Below are 20,366 nucleotides of genomic sequence, written 5' to 3'. Positions count from 1 at the left end.
TAAATTTATGCTTTCGCCGTAAAACCTTTTTGAAATCGTAAAACGTGGTTAGATTAAGGAGATGTTTATCTTTCAAATGGTGTAAAATAGTTGTATTTTTGAAAAATTTGAATTTTGACATTTATTTGGATTCAAATTTGCCGCTCTTGAAATGCACCTGCTGTTGATGGAGTGCACCACGGGTGGCACGCTAGCGTCCCACCTAGCCCCAAGAGGTTAAACAAAGCGATTATTATTATTAATTCATTTAGAATTATATAAAAGCCCCTTAGGATCTGTGAGAATATCTAATGGAAAATGCCCCTTAGATATTAATTTAGAGTCCTCCAATCCTCTAAATGTAATTATTGGTGGAGAGTCACATAATCGATTTATTATTATTTTTCTTCAATATACTGTAGGCCTACCATAGGTAAAATGTGTCTCACTAGTGTTTAGTAATGTGCTGTTAAAAATGGTGTAGGTCTTATTTAAATGACATATTGAAGTTAGAAGCAAAAGCCTACAACTATTTTAGCACCGTTTCCCGCTGCTCTGAGGCAAGCATGGTGACTGGTCTTGATTAGTCAATTCGATTTTTATTTTCACTTAATCTCCGTTTGGGTATTGGTTAGACAAGAATTAGAAAATTAGGGTGCAGAAATGTTATGCTCTTAGTGTAACCTTTATTTAACTAGGCAAGTCAGTTAAGAACAAATTCTTATTTACAAGGATAGCCTACTCCTTCCTCCCATCCTAACGGAAACCCTGATGGTTTCATTTTTCTCTGAATAGAAACACCATAATATTAATCAAATTAATTAAGCCACATTTCTTAAAATCAATCCCATATACTATGTTATTACAAAACAAGGTTTTACATTCTCTGGTAATGCCAATACAGAAGACTATCAAATGCTTTTCAAAGAAGCCTTCTGGTGGTCAAACTAGACTTAACTTGCATTAACAGAAAAAATGGCTGACAAATAGATAACGTGCCACAGAATGCTGCAGCAGCCCTCAAGGTGTGCCGCAGTATGACACAACTTTAAAGGAGGAACCACTGTAGGTGCCCCAAAAGCACTGATCCAAGGTCAGTTTTACTCATTACCTCATAAAACATGCAATTTGGAGTTTGGTATGGTACACTGATCCTAGATCCCGTTAGTCCCACGGTATTGCACCCATGTGCTGACAATAATACACTAGCACTGAGCTGAAGTCCTAAAGACAATGTCATGATTTTCCAGCCAGCTCCAGGCACAGGCAGAGCCTGACTGGGGCTGGAGGATCCATACTGGATCTGTCTGCATTGCCAGGTTGGATTACCCAGGAGGGACTTGTGTGCACTGGTGCGATCATCAGTTACCAGTGCTCTCACCATCCCACAGCGCTATACAGAGGCCAGGACATGGACACTATAGCTGTACTGAATCTGAAAGCAAATGCTCTGTTTGGTATTGTAGGGTATAGGAGCACATTCAAAAAGATACATTCCAAAATATTAAAAGGGGTGCAACCAGACAAAGTTGCACACTATCATACTCCCATGTATTTCTTGATAGCTTGAAACAATGTTGCTGCAGGCAGTATCTACACTAGGGTTGCCAGTTTATATGTCGTTACAGTATGTAGAGAGTGTAGATAGTGGCTTACCTTTGTCCAGAGAGGAGTCTGGGGTGCTGAACTCCATGAGGCTGCTGATGTCACTCTTGTAGCAGAGGTCGGTGGCTGGCGGGTTCTGCTTCTGGTGTACAGAGGGATCTGTAGGAGAGGACAGTTTTCCTTGGTTTAGAACACACTTGAATTTTGGTAGGCGGTGACTGTGTGTACGTTAATGCATGTGCGTGCATGGGTGCGAGGGGATTGTTGATAACAATGGCAGTAGATAGATCGATGGCATAACATTGTTTACGTACAAGAGTTAGTATGTGTTGGTTTGCCTTTAATGACTACAACTGTAACGGGCGTCATATAGAGGAGACCAAGGCGCAGCGTGTTCAGTGCTCATCGTTTATATTTTAATGAAAACAAACACTAGACAAAATAAACAAAATGACAGCCAACAGTTCCGTCAGGTTATACAAACTAAACCGAAAGCACAACACAAACACGATGGGAAAACCGCACTAACGTCGTTGCCACCCACAGGGAAGGAATTACACACACGGAGGAGAAACCTTGACTCCGCAAACTACTGAGCAAAATGCCCACGGTAAACACATACCGTAATCAACAAAACAAATCCCGTGGTGCAGGCACGTACCCCTTACAAGCACAATACACAGCAATAATCACGCACACAACCTAACCTGCAGCGGGGAAATATAAACCCACCAAAATCAGCTAAACTAAACACAGGTGTGAAAAACTAGACAGAACTAGACGAAAAGGAAAATGGGATCGGTGGCAGCTAGTAGGCCGGCGACGACGACCGCCGAGCACCGCCCGAACAGGGAGAGGAGCCACCTTCGGTGGAAGTCGTGACAACAACAGATAAGGATTTTTAAGGAAGAATGATGAAGAGTGTGTGTGTGTGAACATTGTGTGTTTGCATGTGTATGCTTCCACGTGTGTGTGTGTGTGTGTGTGTGTGTGTGTGTGTGTGTGTGTGTGTGTGTGTGTGTGTGTGTGTGTGTGTGTGTGTGTGTGTGTGTGTGTGTGTGTGCGCATTGGTACACAAAGCGTGTAGGTGGAAATGAGAATTGGTAGAAGAAATACAGTGCCTGTGTTATAGGAAGGAAGTGATGAATGCAACCACACTAAACATTCATCATCTTGAACGATTCCTGTCAATGCAAACCAATGACCAATAACTGTCCCTCCTCTCAAACCAACACGCATGTATGTATAGGCTAATAAGTAGTGTTAACCATAGTACTGCACCATTTGTCATCAGGATTACTGAGTACTTCTTAGCATTTATACCGACTGTTGAGGTATAAGCAACATTAGCATTTCATAACCAGAAAAGCAAGTGGGCCTTGTTAGTCATACATACAGAACAATATGTATGTAATACGAATGCATATACGCACATGCATGCTCACACGTGCACACTCGAACACACACACACCACTGCTGTGATTTTACATCACCCAGGATAATGGTTAGATCCACAGTAACATCTGTGTCCTCCTTCTGCCGTTCTTCTCTTCCTCTCCTCCACCTCCATCCCCATCCCCATCTACCCACCACCGCCTATTAATGCCTTGTTATCGGGCTGAATTAATTGCAGTGATTGAACACAGATGTAGGAGATTAATAAATAGATCTGGGGGGATGCAGCATGTTGTCCTTATGGAGAGATCACTCCTCTTGCCTCTCTATATCAGCCTGTCTGTGCCCTTGGCGACTGCTCTTTATCAGTGAGCATAAGGTGGATGAGGGAAAAGTTAAGTATGGCCCTTGAAGTGAGTGGTCTAAGGAAAATGGCACTATTTGGGTTGAGGAGCAGACCCTATGAGAAAGCACTGGCTAGTGCCCTAGATCAGGTGAGAAATTATTCTAGAGGCAGTAGACAAGTGCTATATATGGGGTGAGAATCTTATGTGCCAAGGATCTTTAGTGCGGTTTATCCACAGATGTAAAGATAGAAATACAAAGGTGTAGCGTTCAAGAGACCTAGGAGCACTAGCCTGTGAAAGTAGAGATAGCTGGGCTAAAGCTTTTGTTTATTGTCGAATACATATGTAACAGTTTAGCTTCCATCCCTCTCCTCGCCCCAACCTGGGCTTGAACCAGGGACACTCTGCACACATCAACAACTGACACCCCACGAAGCATCGTTACCCATCGCGCCACAAAGCCACGGCCCTTGCAGAGCAAGGGGAACAACTACTTCAGGTCTCAGAGCGAGTGACGTCACCCGATTGAAACGCTATTAGCGTGCACCACCGCTAACTAGCCATTTCACATCGGTTACATATACACAGAACTTATGCGTCTTTGAAAGAATCCCATTTTGTGGAAAATGGAGTCATTGGGTACCCTCCTGGATCAATGTATTTTCAGCTAATTGTAAAACAGTAAGAGAAGGTATGCATGAATAGGACTGTTTCTGTGTCTGGACATGTGTGTATATGTGCATGTAAATGTATGAACAAGACAGCATAATATGCCTTGTGTGTGTAAAAATGTGCATACTCATACAATTTATAATTCTAACCATCACCGAAACACTAGCCCTTTATTCACAGTAAGATAATGTAGGCTGTACAGCAAACTATAGTATCATGACACTAGGTGAGACCCAAATGCAGACACAGGAGGCAGATGGTTGGAGTTTAAGATGTTTAATAAATCCAAAGAGAATGGTCGTGGACAGGAAAAGGTCATAACCAGATCAGAGTCCAGGAGGTACAGAGGGGCAGGCAGGCTCGAGGTCAGGGCAGGCAGAATGGTCAGGCAGGCGGGTACAGAGTCCAGAACAGGCAAGCGTCAAAACCGGGAGGACTAGAAAAAGGAGAAAATGCAAAGCAGGAAACCAGGAAAAACCACTGGTAGGCTTGGACATACAAGACAAACTGGCACAGAGAGACAGGAAACAGGGATAAATACACTGGGGAAAACAAGCGACACCTGGAGGGGGTGGAGACAATGAGGACAGGTAAAACAGATCAGGATGTGACATATAGATTAGAAACCCCATACATACTTCTCACTGCTAATAGTTGCGCATTCCTAAGTGGCACAATAACAGCGTTTCAAATCATAACTTAAAATGAGTGGGAGAGGATAGCTGGGTAGAAGTGGGAGCACGTAAGGAGGGCAATTTGACAGTTAGCATTTCCTTGTTGCCTTGTCCTCTCAGTGCACCTACACAAGGCTGCGATGAAGGATGAATTCTTATTCAAACCTGAGCTGCAGACTATCATTTAAATCATGCTGTTTTGGCTAATTTATTCAGCCTGTGAGACGGCAGAATCACTTTCACCGCTCCCTCTCTTCCTCCTCCCTCTCTTCTTTCTCTGTTTATCTTTCTCTCTCTCTCTACACAGCTGCAATATAAGCCTTCAAAGACACCACTCACATATTATCGCCAACAAGTGTGGATATCTGCCACAGGGAGTAAAGGCAGATAAGTAATTTTCAGCAGAAGGCAGAAAGTGAGAAACACGTGCCTTCAGACCACTAACGATGCATCCATTAGACATATGGAATTCAAGACAAAAGAAAGGGAAAAACTCCACTCTCCTAGTTTACTTGTTTGTTTTTGTGTGTGGTAGGTGCAACGCAAATGAAAGCTGATTGAGAGACTTCTAAATCAAAAATAATATTGGTTTACCAGTAATTCGATCAACTGAATATGAAAGGAGCCATCTACAGTATACAGTATGACTTTGACTTCTAAGTGTGTCACAACGAAAACCTGATCAATGGGATCATCTTACTTAAAATGCATAGAACAAATATGAACATCTACATAATTTTCTCTAGACATTTTTGTCCTAAATATACTATATTTTTATGATGATGTGCTTTCACCAGAAACTGGAAATATACGCCTGAGAAATGCAATAAAGATATGTTCCTACTAGACCAGTATACTACGTATTCTAGATTAAAATATTTCTCTGCAGAGACATACAATCAATGTAGCTGACTATGATTGCGTAATTGTGATTTAAAAGTGAAAATTAGCACTGCTCTACAAAACATGCCACATCACTTCAGCGGCAAGCCATATATTTCATTATCAATAATGGGCCATTTAACAAGTAAAGCACACTACTGAGAGAAAAAAGTAATTTCTCTCTGATGAAATAAATAATGATTTCCTTACAGCGAGAGAAACAAGATTCACACCCCATGTGGCTTCGTAATGCAATTATACAAATTACTATATTGATGCAGAACAGGGTGTCAACAGAGAACTCTCCTATTCTCCCCGTTCTGTCAACACCATGTTAGCTACAGAAACAATAATTTGTGTTTTTGTGTCATGCACATTCAGATTATGCTGCAAAGGGAAAGTATAGACATACAGTAAGGCTTAACTTGAACATTCACTCAGTTTATAATTTGTAACCTTAAAACAAAATATTTAGGCTCTCTCTCTCTGAGACAGAAATATAGGAACAAATAAAAGCATTATCTTCTATTAAGTTTGAGGAACAGTAGATCAAGAATAGAGCTCGCCTTATAAGTTCTCCTCACATCAGAAGAGCTTCCCAAATCCCTACCTTGTTTGTCCTCTCTTGAAAGCCTCTATCAACTGTTTCAAGTTCATATTTCATGGCAACTTAAGTATGGAGATTCAGCTCTCTCAACCACAAGGACCCCCGTTACCTCCGTTTCACTGAGCCACTTCACCGCTGGAGGAAGATTAAAACAAACGCACAGTTAAAGATAAATAATTATCCAAATAAACTATTCTCCTGAAACAGAGGTGACTGGCTGTGCTTCCTTTTCCTCTCACAATAAACTGTATGGTAGAGAGAGATAGAAAGAGACCAGTTCTGTCAGTTGCACACACTACAGGCTACCAGGTTGGGATTTGTCGTTGTTGTGGCTCGGACACCAAATACTCACTTTAACAGACACCAAGAACTGGCTTCAATGCAATTTACGGAATAAGGCCAAATTACACTCATCGACTTCCAAAATGGGTATTCATGCTGCATCCAAGTTGGGTGTTCATTGCTTGGAGGGCTATCCTCTTCTTTATGCCATTTACATACTGTAGCAGCAAATTGCTTTGTTTGAGTGTGCACTGGCAACACCGTATGTGTGGCAGTGTCAAAACACACTTCACTCTAATCCCTTTGAAAACAATAAAATGATGCATGTTGACCGTTGGCAAACTGAGGGATAGCCTTAAGTGCCTTTACTTCACTGTCCATACTCTTTTTCTTTCTCTCTCGCTTAACCCTATATTTTTCTCTCTTATCCCCATATCTTCTCCTCCTCTCTCTCCCTACCTGTAGTTCTGTGTCCATAACCCCCTCCCACCACCCGCTGCTCTCTCCCCATCTCAGTCCAGGTTTGCCAGAAGGCCTGACTGTCACCACACATGTACTTCAAGGCATATATACAGTCAATACAGAGCTGCACCAGAAGAGTACCATTCTAATGCTAACATCTAACTGAACACCTGTGGGTAAAGACGTAAAGTTGTCTGGTTTCTAGACAAGTCAGGCGAGAGTTTGCCAAAATTATCCCTAGCAAATGTGTCACTTTATTTGTCTTGACAACCAAGCCACATAGTTTGTGAGAGAGTGCTGATTATAAAATCAATGTTTGTCTGTTTGTGAACAAATGAAGTACTTTGCTGTTCTATGAGTGGCGTGGGTCTGGGTTGTCGAGAGAAATACAAAATGAAAATTGTAAAATCAATGGTTGTCTGTGCGTGAACAAACAGAAGTACCACATTAGCTACAAAGCTTTGAGGAAACTCACTCCAAACGTGTAAGTCAGGCAGTAAGAGTGGAGCCAGCAAACCAACATTGGTTCTGTGAAAGTTTCCAGAACATTCGTTAGGTTGCGGCAAATGTTCTCATAACACAAAAACTATCCAGCCGCAGTGATAATTATAGAATGTTTGTATAAAATATTCGCCTGATGTTGCAAGAACATTCCCAGAACACATTTCGTCTGTTCTTTAAATGTTCTCAGAAGGTTTCATTAGGTTGTGGGAACATTGTGTGGACATGACAAGAGATGTGTTCCCAAAACACAAAAACTGTCCAGTTGTGCTGATTATTACAATGTTTATATTAGGGTGCACAAACATTCCTTTGATGTTGCAAGAATGTTGACAGAACAGACTTTCTGTACATTACAAGAGGTTCCCAAAACACAAAGTATGCTCAGTAGTGATGACATTCATACAATGCTAAAGTAAGATTCCACAGGACATCCCCTTAATTAATGCTGTAAGAATGAAATGCCCGTTTTTATGATGTTCATAGCATATTGGTTTTAGGTTTACATAATATTCCATTGACGTTCAAGCAATATACATTTTACCTTGTCTTGGAGGTCCTCAGAACAATCAGTAAGAGAGCTTCCCTGGTGGTGCAGAGGATAAACGACCTGGCTTGGGAACTAAACATTGCAGGTTTATACCCCACATGTAGATTGTCGACACGTGTAGATTAAAGGAATGTCCTGTGCAACCTAACTTAAACATTGTATGAATGTCATCAAAACTGAGCCAGAGGAAGCTAGTGGGAAGAGCTATAGGAGGACGGGATCATTGTAATAGCTGGAATGGAATTTATGAAACCATATAAAACACATGGAAACCACTTTTGACTCCGTTCCCCCTATAGCTCTTACAGCCTCATCTGAACTGAGTATATTTTGTACTTTGAGAACCTCTCTCTTGTAATGTACCCACACAATTACCACAACCTAATTACATGTTCTGGGAACGTTTAAAAGAAAGGCTGTTCTGTCAACATTCTTGCAAAATCAAAGGAATGTTTTTTTGCACCCTTACCTTTCCACCCGTGAGTTCCAAATATCTCTAACGGTCGCCCCAGCATGAGTTGTTTTATGCACGTGATGTCAGAATGCACTCACTGTTCCAAAATGTGATCGCTACGCAACAGGACAGTTAGATGATTAGCATGCAGTGTGGGTTATGTTTCAACTTGTCAATTTCAAATTATTTTCTAACAAGATTTATTTTCTAACAGTTTGAATTGAGGTGTGTTCCGCCTCCTCGTTAATTCACATGGAAGTAACCCATTTCACTGTGTAACCCATTTAAGTTGGAGGCTTTATTCAGCTGGACAAACTTCTCTCCCTACTGTTTCCGCAGATCTTGCACAAACTTTTTCCCTGTGGTACATTTTCTGTCTGGTACCTACATTGCATTCATTGTTGTTTTCCTTACAAATAATAACTTTGGACGTGTGTGTTTCTATCAAAGTAAGTGCCTTATTTTCTGAATATCATGTTGTCGTTTCTACTGTAGCGTACAGTATGTATGGAGCATAATGTATTAACAGTTTTATTCACGTTTTCAAGTACTGGTGACAGATAATGCATGCTGATTATAGCATAGATTGTAAGGCCCACAGATAGTAGAACCATTTAACCACTTCTATATCCAATTTGTAAGTCGCTCTGGATAAGAGCGTCTGCTAAATGACGTAAATGTAAATGTATAAAGCCCCCTAATAACCCTGGTGGTCAGATCTTCCCTTCTCTCTCTCATCTGTGCCCGTCACTTCTCTCCTCTCTTCTTCAATGAGATGTCTATTCTTCCTCAGATGACTGACTTCCTCACTTGCCCTCTTTCCTTCTCCTCTTCTTCTGTTGTTCCTCTCCCACAATTTAATGAGGTTTCTCAAAACTGCCAACCGCCGAAGCCAAAGAAGCTTGGCTTCCGTCTTTTGCTTTATCAAGCTGCCCTATTTTATCTGCCCATTCGGGCGAGAGAAAAAAACATTAAGCCGTGAGAATTAGAATGAAAGCAGCTCCTAATGAGAAGTTGAAATGTTTAACTGATTGAATGGCCGGAGCGGAGCCTTCTCCAAAACAAATATTCCCAACCCTGTCTGCAATTTGCAGATAGACTTTGCCTCCTTTTCTTCCCTCTGCCATGACTATAATTGCATTAACATTAGCTGGTCTTGAAGCTGTCGGACTCCTGATAAACCTCACTGAATTCAGGGCATCAATTACCGCTAGCGGGACAGCAGCGAGAATCATCTGCCGTAGGACCCCATTCAAGGTGCCCTATAAATATCCTGCGGGTAAATAGACTAATGGACCTGCTTATGAGCAGCTACAGCTAGCCACCCATGCTAACCATGTTTGTCCATCCTTACAACTGGTTGTTAACGTAAATACTAATGAAAGGTTGTCAAAAACATATTACAGAGTGTGTATTAGAGAAGCTATTCAAAGGAATGGTGTACATTGGTATAGGGATGTTATTAGCGACCATTCTGTGAGGAGGAATCATGAGAAAATAAGCCTGTGAGTCTGAGTCAATCTCCGGCACTCTTTTGTTGACGCACAAATGTTATATATATACATATATATATATTTTTACCTCATACAGTGAAAAACAAAGAACTTGCCTGCCAGTGAGTAATATAACCTTGCATGAGTTTTGGGAAAATTGAAGACATCAATTGGTATGGTGTAAATAAACACACCGGCAATATTGCGCTGTTTGCCGAGTGATTGGCAGCACTTACGAACATGGGACTGTTGGAAATATAGTGGCGAGTTAGTAACAATAAGATGAGGACAATGAACTGCTCTGGGGAATCATCACCCATTTGACAAACAGGCTTCACTTGGTTCCAGCTCCAAAGTCTTACATTAGTACTAAGTAGAGCTGGATTCGGCCTCCCGGGTGGCGCAGTGGTCTAAGGCACTGCATCGCAGTGCTAGCTCTGCCACCAGAGACTGGGTTTGAGCCCAGGCTCTGTCGCAGCCGGCTGCGATGCACAATTGGGGCGACTAACAATTGGCCCAGCGTCGTCCGGGTTAGGGAGGGTTTGGCCGGCAGGGATATCCTTGTCTCATCGCGCACTAGCGACTCCTGTGGCGGGCTGCGCGCAGTGCACGCTGACCAGGTCGCCAGGTGTACAATGTTTCCTCCGACACATTGGTGTGGCTGGCTTCCGGGTTGGATGTGCATTGTGTCAAGAAGCAGTGCGGCTAGGTTGGGTTGTGTTTCAGAGAACGCATGGCTCTCAACCTTCGCCTCTCCCGAGTCCGTACGGGAGTTGCAGCGATGAGACGACTGTAACTACTACCAATTGGATACCACAAAATTGGGGAGAAAAAAGGGGTATTCTTTTTGTTTTATAAAACGAAAAGTAGAACTGGATTCAATATACTATTTGAGATAATATAATATAGTGTATTTGTGCTTGATTAACCATGACCGTTGCAATAGAACCAATAGAAAAGTAAGAAATGTGCAAACCTCGCCCACCTTGTAGTCCAGGCAGACTACAGCAAACAGTATTGCTACTGAGCAGCAGTTAGTTTCAGAAAGTAGCTAAAGGTCTTATCTTGACATGGCAGTACTGTATGACACTAAAGCTGTTGACGTTGAGTGTTTACGTTGAAAGCAGAGATGATGGGAGCAGATTACAAAAGGAGTGTTAGGATATAGAGCTTAATCTCTGTTTATAGCTCAAATTTCTCTCGCTATTATTGACATGATGGCTATTGTTAAGGCATAATTAATGTGATGTTCTGATTACACTGTTAAGAAATTAAATAAGCATTTAAGCCATTTGGATGATGATAATCTGCCTAATATACTCACCATAAATCCCAGACACAAGAACCACCTTGATTCACATTGTGTCATTCATCAAATCAAATTGTATTAGTCACATGCGCCGAATACAACAGGTGTAGACCTTACAATGAAGTGCTTACTTACGAGCCCCTAACCAACAGTGCAATTTAAAAAAATACAGATAAGAATAAGAGATAAAAGTAACAAGTAATTAAAGAGCAGCAGTACAAAACAACAATACATAAGGGGGGGTGCCGGTACAGAGTTAATGTGCGGGGGCACCGGTTAGTTGAGGTAGTATGTACGTGTAGGTAGAGTTAATTAAAGTGACTATGCATAGATGACAACAGTGTGGCAGTGGTGTGGAGAGGGGGGGGGGCAATGCAAATAGTCTGGGTAGCCATTTGATTAGATGTTCAGGAGTCTTATGGCTTGGGGGTAGAAGCTGTTTTGAAGCCTCTTGGACCTAGACTTGGCGCTTCGGTACTGCTTGCCGTGTGGTAGCAGAGAGAACGACTAGGGTGGCTGGAGTCTTTGACAATTTTTAGGGCCTTCCTCTGACACTGCCTGGTATTGAGGTCCTGAATGGCAGGAAGTTTGGCCCCAGTGATGTACTGGGCCATTCGCACTACCCTCTTTAGTGCCTTGCGGTCGAAGGCAGAGTAGTTGCCAAACCAGGCAGTGATGGGTCTAATCAAGAGAGAACACCATCAGTTCTGTTTATCAGGTAAAACAGTAAGATATACTGCTATAGATGACGATGGCAATCAGTACCTTTAGAAAGTGTCACACCCTGATCTGTTTCACCTGTCTTTGTGCTTGTCTTCACCCCCCACAAGGTGTCTCCTATCTCCCCCCTTATCCCCTGTGTATGTATACCTGCGCTTTCTGTTTGTCTGTTGCCAGTTCATCTTGTCCCGTCAAGTCCTACCAGCGTATTTCCGTGTTTCCTGTGCTCTAGTTTGTTTTTCCTAGTCTTCCCAGTTCTGATCTTTCTGCCTGTCTTGACTCTGATCCTGCCTGATTTGGATTAGGACTCTTTGCCTGCCTTGACTTACCTTTTTCCTGCCCGTTGTTCTATAATACCTTTTGAGACTCGTACTATCCGCCCCCTGTCTGCATCTGGGTCTTAGTCTGATCCTTGATTGTATACGAACTGGCCATGACTGACCAAGCAGCCTCGGACCAGCTCCGCAACGCTGTCTCCTCCCAAGGAGCCACCATTGGAAGACACAAGGAGTTACTTCAAAACCTTATGGAAGGACTCCCGAACTTGGCAGAATGCCACGACTGTGGTTTCAATGCATTGCTGGAGCAATTCCACAGATATTCCACTTGGCAGCAAGCCTCTACGGTAAACACCCAGACTCTCAGTAACACTGCTACCAGCGGCGCTTCTCCCCAGCCTATCCTGGCTTCCCGAGAACCCCGCTTACCTCTTCCAGAGCGCTAGGCTGGAGATCTAGGATTCTGCAGAGCGTTTCTCTCCCAGTGCTCCCTTATCTTCGAGATGCATCCCTCTTCGTTTCCCTCGGATCGCTTGAAGATAGTGTATCTTGTAACGCTGATGTCTGGGAGGGCTCTTGCCTGGGCAAAAATGGTGCGGGAGCAACAATTCACCATTTGCCTCAGTCTGGAGGAGTTCATGGCGGAAGGTATTCGATTCCCCGTCGTCCGGGAGAGAGGCTGCTCGGAAGCTACTCCAACTGCGTCAAAACTCCCGTAGTGTGACAGACTACGCTATAGATTTTTGCACGTTGGCCGCTGATAGTGCCTGGAACCCGGAATGTCTTTTCAACACATTCCTTCACAGATTATCGGAGGAGGTTAACTGAGGTAACCTATATACAAACAGGATGCACTTCACCCTGCCCAACCACCTTACCAAGGTATGCAACAGTCGCCTGAGCAAACTCACATTTAGCCAGATTGATAGTAAGGCAACCCGCAGCCAGACGGTCGAACAAGGCTTGAATACGGGACAGATGCTCCTCCCAAGTATCTGCATATACCACTACATCATCCAGATAAACAGCGCACCCAACCAGACCGGAGACAACCCTAATCATAAGTCGCTGAAAAGTGGCAGGTGCATTATGCAGGCCGAAACTCATAACCGAATACGAGTACAGACTGGAGGGTGTAATAAAGGCAGATATTTCACGTGCTCTACTCATCAGTGGCACCTGCCAATAGCCCTTTGACAGGTCAAATTTGCTCAAACTTTGCTTGTCCGTCCTGATTAACGCAGTCCTCCATCCGGGGAAGAGGAAATTCATCTGGCTTAGTGACACTATTTACCTTACGGTAGTCCGTACAAAATCCGTTTGTCCCATCCGGTTGATTGTCCAAGATACAGGGAGAAGCCCAACTGGAGAAAGAAGGCTCTGATATATCACACTCCAGCATGTACCTGAACTCAGCATCCGGACAACGCCGTTTCGCTGAAGAAACTCTATAGAACCGCTGACGGATGGGGTCAGCATCCCCAACGTCAATATTGTGTTCTATTAAGTTTGTACGTGTAGGTGTATCAGAAAACAAAACGGGAAAACTCCAAATCAGACCAACCATCTCGAATCGCCTATCAGCAGGTAGATGAGCGAGAAAGCGATCCAAAACATCTAGTGTCTCTGAATTCTTCAATTTACCCTGCAGTATGCAATCGTCAGGACCAGGAACATCTTCCTCCCCATGCAACGGTCCTAGCATGACAAGAAGAAGCCAACAAAATAACGGTACCAGCCAAAAGAACAGGTTTACCATCCTCTGCAGATTCCTACTGTTCGGCCTCAGAGGAACGTGCATAATAGCGTTTTAACAGATTTACATGGCACAGTTGCTGTGCTTTCCTCCATTCTGGAGTGGCAACTGGATAGTTTGGCTCAGTGCTCTGGCGCACAACCATATAAGGACCTTGAAACTTAGCTTGAAAAGGAGACCCAACAATTGGCAGCAGAGCCAGAACCTGGTCACCTGGACTAAAGTGACGAGGCTCAGCTCGCCAATCAAATACGCCCTTCATCCTCCCCTGTGAAGATGACAGTTTCTCTTTAGCCATTTCACCAGCGGTGTACACGTTTCGCCGGAAGTCACACGCATAAGATAACAGGGACTGACGTGGCTCGGGAGAGTTCCAGTCATCCTGGAGTACTGCTAGAAGTCCACGCACCCTCTGTCCGAACACAATGTAATTTGGACTGAAACATGTGCTCTCCTGTGAAACCTTCCTAGCGGCTAACAGTAACCAAGGCAATCCCTCCTCCCAATCCTTATCCATCTCAGTACAATAAGCTCTCAACAAAGACGTACGTGTTTGATGGAAACATTCCAGCGCTCCTTGACTCTGTGCGTGATAGGCGCTAGCCAAATTGTGTTTAATATGGAGCTGTTGAAGAATCTGACCAAACAGACTAGAGGTGAAATTAGATCCTTGATCACTCTGAATTACCTTAAGGATTCCAAACAGTGAGAAACTGTATCAAAGCTTTTAGCACATACTTAGTTGTGATAGACTGGAGAGGATATGCAGCAGGAAACCTATTGGTCTGACACATCACAGTGAACAGGTAACTACTACCATTCTTAGAGCGAGGCAGAGAACCAACACAGTCAATAAATCAGATACTCAAAAGGTTGGCTGATCACGGGAATAGGAAACAGTGGTATCGGCTTAATAGTTTGATTAGGTTTACCAGTTAATTGACGACAGGTTTTGATGAACTCAGTGTTAAGCGAAGCAACACAGGGGAACCCAAGAGCAGACTCAGATGAGGAAACAGGGATGAATGAACAAAAATATTTATTGTTACACAGAGAGATATGGAGTGCAGATCCGGGGAAGCTCGGATGAGTTGCAGATAAAACAGATGTGGAGACTGAGGTTGGAGTTAGCTGAGTAGAACAGGGTAAACAGGTCAAGAGGGGAATCCAAGGTAGTGGTGGTGAGTAAAATCCAGAGCAAGGTAGTTGGGTGGTAAGGTGTGGAATGGGAGACAGGAGATAGAGACAGAGCGGTAAACTGCAATGAGAGGATAAACGGTGTCAGGCAGGGAAACAGGCACAGCAGAGTAACAGGATCTTGAATAATAATAAATGGCTGGAATCATGAACTGACTGAGCAGAGATTACGATCTGGCAGAGTGGAAGTGGCAAGTGAGTATTTATAGAGGTCTTGATTTTGGAATGAGTTGCAGCTGGTAGGGATCTGCTCTGACTCCAGCACACCTGTCTTCAACCACACAATCACACAGAGAGGGTAAGGGAGAGAGAGAGAGAGAGAGTGTACAGGGGGAGTAACTGCAGGTCAAGAAGACACCGGATGAACACCAGAGGGCGTAGCAGGAGCAGATGTGACACTCAGAAACATCCCTCTTTAACCTCTATGGGCTAGGTGGGACGCAAGCGTCCCACCCGTGGTGCACTCCATCAACAGCAGGTGCATTTCAAGAGCGGCAAATTTGAATCCAAATAAATGTCAAAATTCAAATTTTTCAAACATACAACTATTTTACACCCTTTGAAAGATAAACATCTCCTTAACCTCTATGGGCTAGGTGGGACGCTAGCGTGCCACCCGTGGTGCACTCCATCAACAGCAGGTGCATTTCAAGAGCGGCAAATTTGAATCCAAATAAATGTCAAAATTCCAATTTTTCAAACATACAACTATTTTACACCCTTTGAAAGATAAACATCTCCTTAATCTAACCACGTTTTACGATTTCAAAAAGGTTTTACGGCGAAAGCATAAATTTAGAGTATGTTAGGACAGTACATTTACAAGAGTTGTGTGTAATGTTTTGTCAATTCAAAGACAGGGTCACCAAAACCATAAAACCAGCTAAAATGATGCACTAACCTTTTACAATCTCCATCAGATGACACTCCTAGGACATTATGTTAGACAATGCATGCATTTTTAGTTCTATCAAGTTCATATTTATATCCAAAAACAGCGTTTTACTATGGCATTGATGTTGAGGAAATCGTTTCCCTCCAATAACCGGCAGTCAAGTCAGCGTCACAAATTAAATAATTAAAATTAGAAAACATTGGTAAAATATTATATTGTCATTTAAAGAATTATAGATTTACATCTCTTGAACGCAATCAACTTGCCAGATTTAAAAATAACCTTACTGGGAAATCACACTTTGCAATAATCTGAGCACTGCGCCCAGAAAAATACGCGTTGCGATACAGACTAGACGTCATGTTGGGGAGATCTAAAATCGAAAATACTATGTAAATAATCCATTACCTTTGATTCTCTTCATCAGATGTCACTTCCAGGTATCACAGGTCCATAACGAATGTAGTTTTGTTCAAAAAAGCTCATCATTTATGTCCAAAAATCTCCGTCTTGTTAGCACATGATCTAAGCCAGCCGGACTTCTCGTCATGAACGAGGGGAAAAAAATATATTTACGTTCGTTCAAACATGTCAAACGTTGTATAGCATAAATCATTAGGGCCTTTTTTAACCAGAACATGAATAATATTCAAGGTGGACGAATGCATACTCTTTTATAATGTATTGGAACGAGGGTACCCAACATGAACTCGCGCGCCAGGTGTCTAATGGGACATCATCGTTCCATGGCTCTTGTTCGGTCAGATCTCCCTCCAGAAGACTCAAAACACTTTGTAAAGGCTGGTGACATCTAGTGGAAGCAATAGGAAGTGCCAAAATATTCCTCAGCCCCTGTGTTTTTCAATGGGATAGGTTTAAAGGTAATACAACACATCAGGTTTCCACTTCCTGTCAGAAAATGTCTCAGGGTTTTGCCTGCCAAATGAGTTCTGTTATACTCACAGACACCATTCAAACAGTTTTAGAAACTTTAGAGTGTTTTCTATCCATATATAATAAGTATATGCATATTCTAGTTACTGGGTAGGATTAGTAACCAGATTAAATCGGGTACATTTTTTTATCCAGACGTGCAAATGCTGCCCCCTAGCCCTAACAGGTTAATCTAACCACGTTTTACGATTTCAAAAAGGTTTTACGGCGAAAGCATAAATTTAGAGTATGTTAGGACAGTACATTTACAAGAGTTGTGTGTAATATTTTGTCAATTCAAAGACAGGTTCACCAAAACCATAAAACCAGCTAAAATGATGCACTAACCTTTTACAATCTCCATCAGATGACACTCCTAGGACATTATGTTAGACAATGCATGCATTTTTAGTTCTATCAAGTTCATATTTATATCCAAAAACAGCGTTTTACTATGGCATTGATGTTGAGGAAATCATTTCCCTCCAATAACCGGCAGTCAAGTCAGCACCAGAAATTAAATAATTAAAATTAGAAAACATTGGTAAAATATTATATTGTCATTTAAAGAATTATAGATTTACATCTCTTGAACGCAATCAACTTGCCAGATTAAAAAATAACCTTACTGGGAAATCACACTTTGCAATAATCTGAGCACTGCGCCCAGAAAAATACGCGTTGCGATACAGACTAGACGTCATGTTGGGGAGATCTAAAATCGAAAATACTATGTAAATAATCCATTACCTTTGATTCTCTTCATCAGATGTCACTTCCAGGTATCACAGGTCCATAACGAATGTAGTTTTGTTCAAAAAAGCTCATCATTTATGTCCAAAAATCTCCGTCTTGTTAGCACATGATCTAAGCCAGCCGGACTTCTCGTCATGAACGAGGGGAAAAAATATATTTCCGTTCGTTCAAACATGTCAAACGTTGTATAGCATAAATCATTAGGGCCTTTTTTAACCAGAACATGAATAATATTCAAGGTGGACGAATGCATTCTCTTTTATAACGTATTGGAACGAGGGTACCCAACATGAACTCGCGCGCCAGGTGTCTAATGGGCCATCATCGTTCCATGGCTCTTGTTCGGTCAGATCTCCCTCCAGAAGACTCAAAACACTTTGTAAAGGCTGGTGACATCTAGTGGAAGCAATAGGAAGTGCCAAAATATTCCTCAGCCCCTGTGTTTTTCAATGGCATAGGTTTAAAGGTAATACAACACATCAGGTATCCACTTCCTGTCAGAAAATGTCTCAGGGTTTTGCCTGCCAAATGAGTTCTGTTATACTCACAGACACCATTCAAACAGTTTTAGAAACTTTAGAGTGTTTTCTATCCATATATAATAAGTATATGCATATTCTAGTTACTGGGTAGGATTAGTAACCAGATTAAATCGGGTACATTTTTTTATCCAGCCGTGCAAATACTGCCCCCTAGCCCTAACAGGTTTTAAACAGCGGTTGACATGCTTCGAAGTACGGTAATGGAATATTTAGAATTTTTTTGTCACGAATTGCGCCATGCGCGCGACCCTGATTTACCATTTCGGATAGTGTCTGGGACTCACGAACAAAACGCCGCTATTCGGATATAACGATGGATTATTTTGGACCAAACCAACATTTGTTATTGAAGTAGCAGTCCTGGGAGTGCATTCTGACGAAGACAACAAAAGGTAATCAAACTTTTATAATAGTAAATCTGATATTGGTGAGTGCTAAACTTGCCGGGTGTCTAAATAGCTAGCCCGTGATGGCTGGGCTATGTACTTAGAATATTGCAAATGTGCTTTCACCAAAAAGCTATTTTAAAATCGGACACCTCGATTGCACAAAGGAGTTCTGTATCTATAATTCTTAAAATAATTGTTATGTTTTTTGTGAACGTACTTCAAAGCATGTCAACCGCTGTTTAAAATAAATTTTTATGCCATTTTTCTCATAAAAAAGCGATAATATTCCGACCGGGAATCTGCGTTTAGGTAAACAGACGAAAGAAAATAAAGCATTCGGTCGACTCGGGCACGCGCCTAAGCCCATAGTACTCTGATCGGCCACTTGCCAAAAGCGATAATGTGTTTCAGCCAGAGGCTGCCTCGATATCGTTCAGCTTTTTCCCGGGCTCTAAGAGCCTATGGGAGCCGTAGGAAGTGTCACGTTAGAGCAAAGATCCTCAGTCTTCAATAAAAAGAGCCAAGATGAAACACAACTTATCAGACAGGCCACTTCCTGCATGGAATCTTCTCAGGTTTTGGCCTGCCATTTGAGTTCTGTTATACTCACAGATACCATTCAAACAGTTTTAGAAACTTTAGGGTGTTTTCTATCCAAAGCCAATAATTATATGCATATTCTAGTTACTGGGCAGGAGTAGTAACCAGATTAAATCGGGTACGTTTTTTATCCGGCCGTGTCAATACTGCCCCCTAGCCCTAACAGGTTAATAGGGTGTTGGACCAACCAGTACAGTTTCAATGAGCCTTGGCATAGATTCTACAAGTGTCTGGAACTCTATTGGGGGGGATGCAACACCATATTTCTACGACAAATTCCATAATTTGGTGTTTTGTTGATGGTGGTGGAAAACGCTGTCTAAGGCTCTGCCGCAGAATTTCCCATAAGTGTTCAATGGGGTTGAGATCTGTTGACAGACACAATACACACACATAGTGATGTGACGTCTGATACCGGAGCTCCGAGGTATGCGTCGAAATCACTAAGTGGTGTACTGGGATAGGATAAAGTAATCCTTCTGTCGTGTCTTTGGGCACCATTAAACTGAAGGCATGTTTATCAAAATAACTCCCTGTTATTATTATTACGCGATTAAACTGATTAATCGTTTAACTGTAATTAACTAGGAGATCGGGGCACCAAGGAAAATATTCAGATTACAAAGTTATAATTTTCCTAATATAACTTTCCTATATTATAACATTATATATTATATTATATTATAGTATAGGCCGATTATCTTCTGGTTTAAATGGTGTATTTTACCTCGCATCCAGTCTCATTCCAAACGCCGTAAATTGTTGTATCTGCACGAATCCAGCCTTTACTAAAGTCATCCATACATCAATTGTCTTAAGATCATTTATTTACTAAACTAAGTAATTCACAGAAAGCATAGTTATCCTCTTGAGCATCTGATCCCGTTAGCGGGATCAAAATCCAGCGAAAAATCATATCGCCAATTAGCATTAAAAAATTATCATAATTTTTTACAAAAATAAAAAATATATATTTTTTTTTTTTATAGATACACCTCTCCTGAATCGACCCACGTCGTCCGATTTCAAAAAGGTTTTACAGGAAAAGCAAATCATTAGATTATATTAGATGAGTCCATCGTAAAAAG

General features: G+C 42.0%; 1 protein-coding gene across 1 annotated transcript in view; it reads right to left on the bottom strand.

Annotated features, from left to right (window-relative positions):
• Positions 1-486: 486 nt before the first annotated feature.
• Positions 487-20,366, bottom strand: part of LOC145850268 (uncharacterized) — a 55,755-nt gene continuing 35,875 nt past the window's right edge. Inside the window, exon 2 of the mRNA XM_082960196.1 lies at positions 487-1,743. Coding sequence (XP_082816322.1) covers positions 1,592-1,743 — 152 coding nt within the window. The 3' untranslated portion in view covers positions 487-1,591. The remainder of the gene's footprint in view (positions 1,744-20,366) is intronic.

The sequence above is a fragment of the Salmo salar genome, chromosome 13, assembly GCF_965601325.2.
Source record: "Salmo salar chromosome 13, fSalSal1, whole genome shotgun sequence".
Classification (NCBI taxonomy): Eukaryota; Metazoa; Chordata; class Actinopteri; order Salmoniformes; family Salmonidae; genus Salmo; species Salmo salar.
The sequence above is the reverse complement of the archived record's forward strand: the minus strand, read 5'-3'. Positions and strand labels throughout refer to the sequence as shown.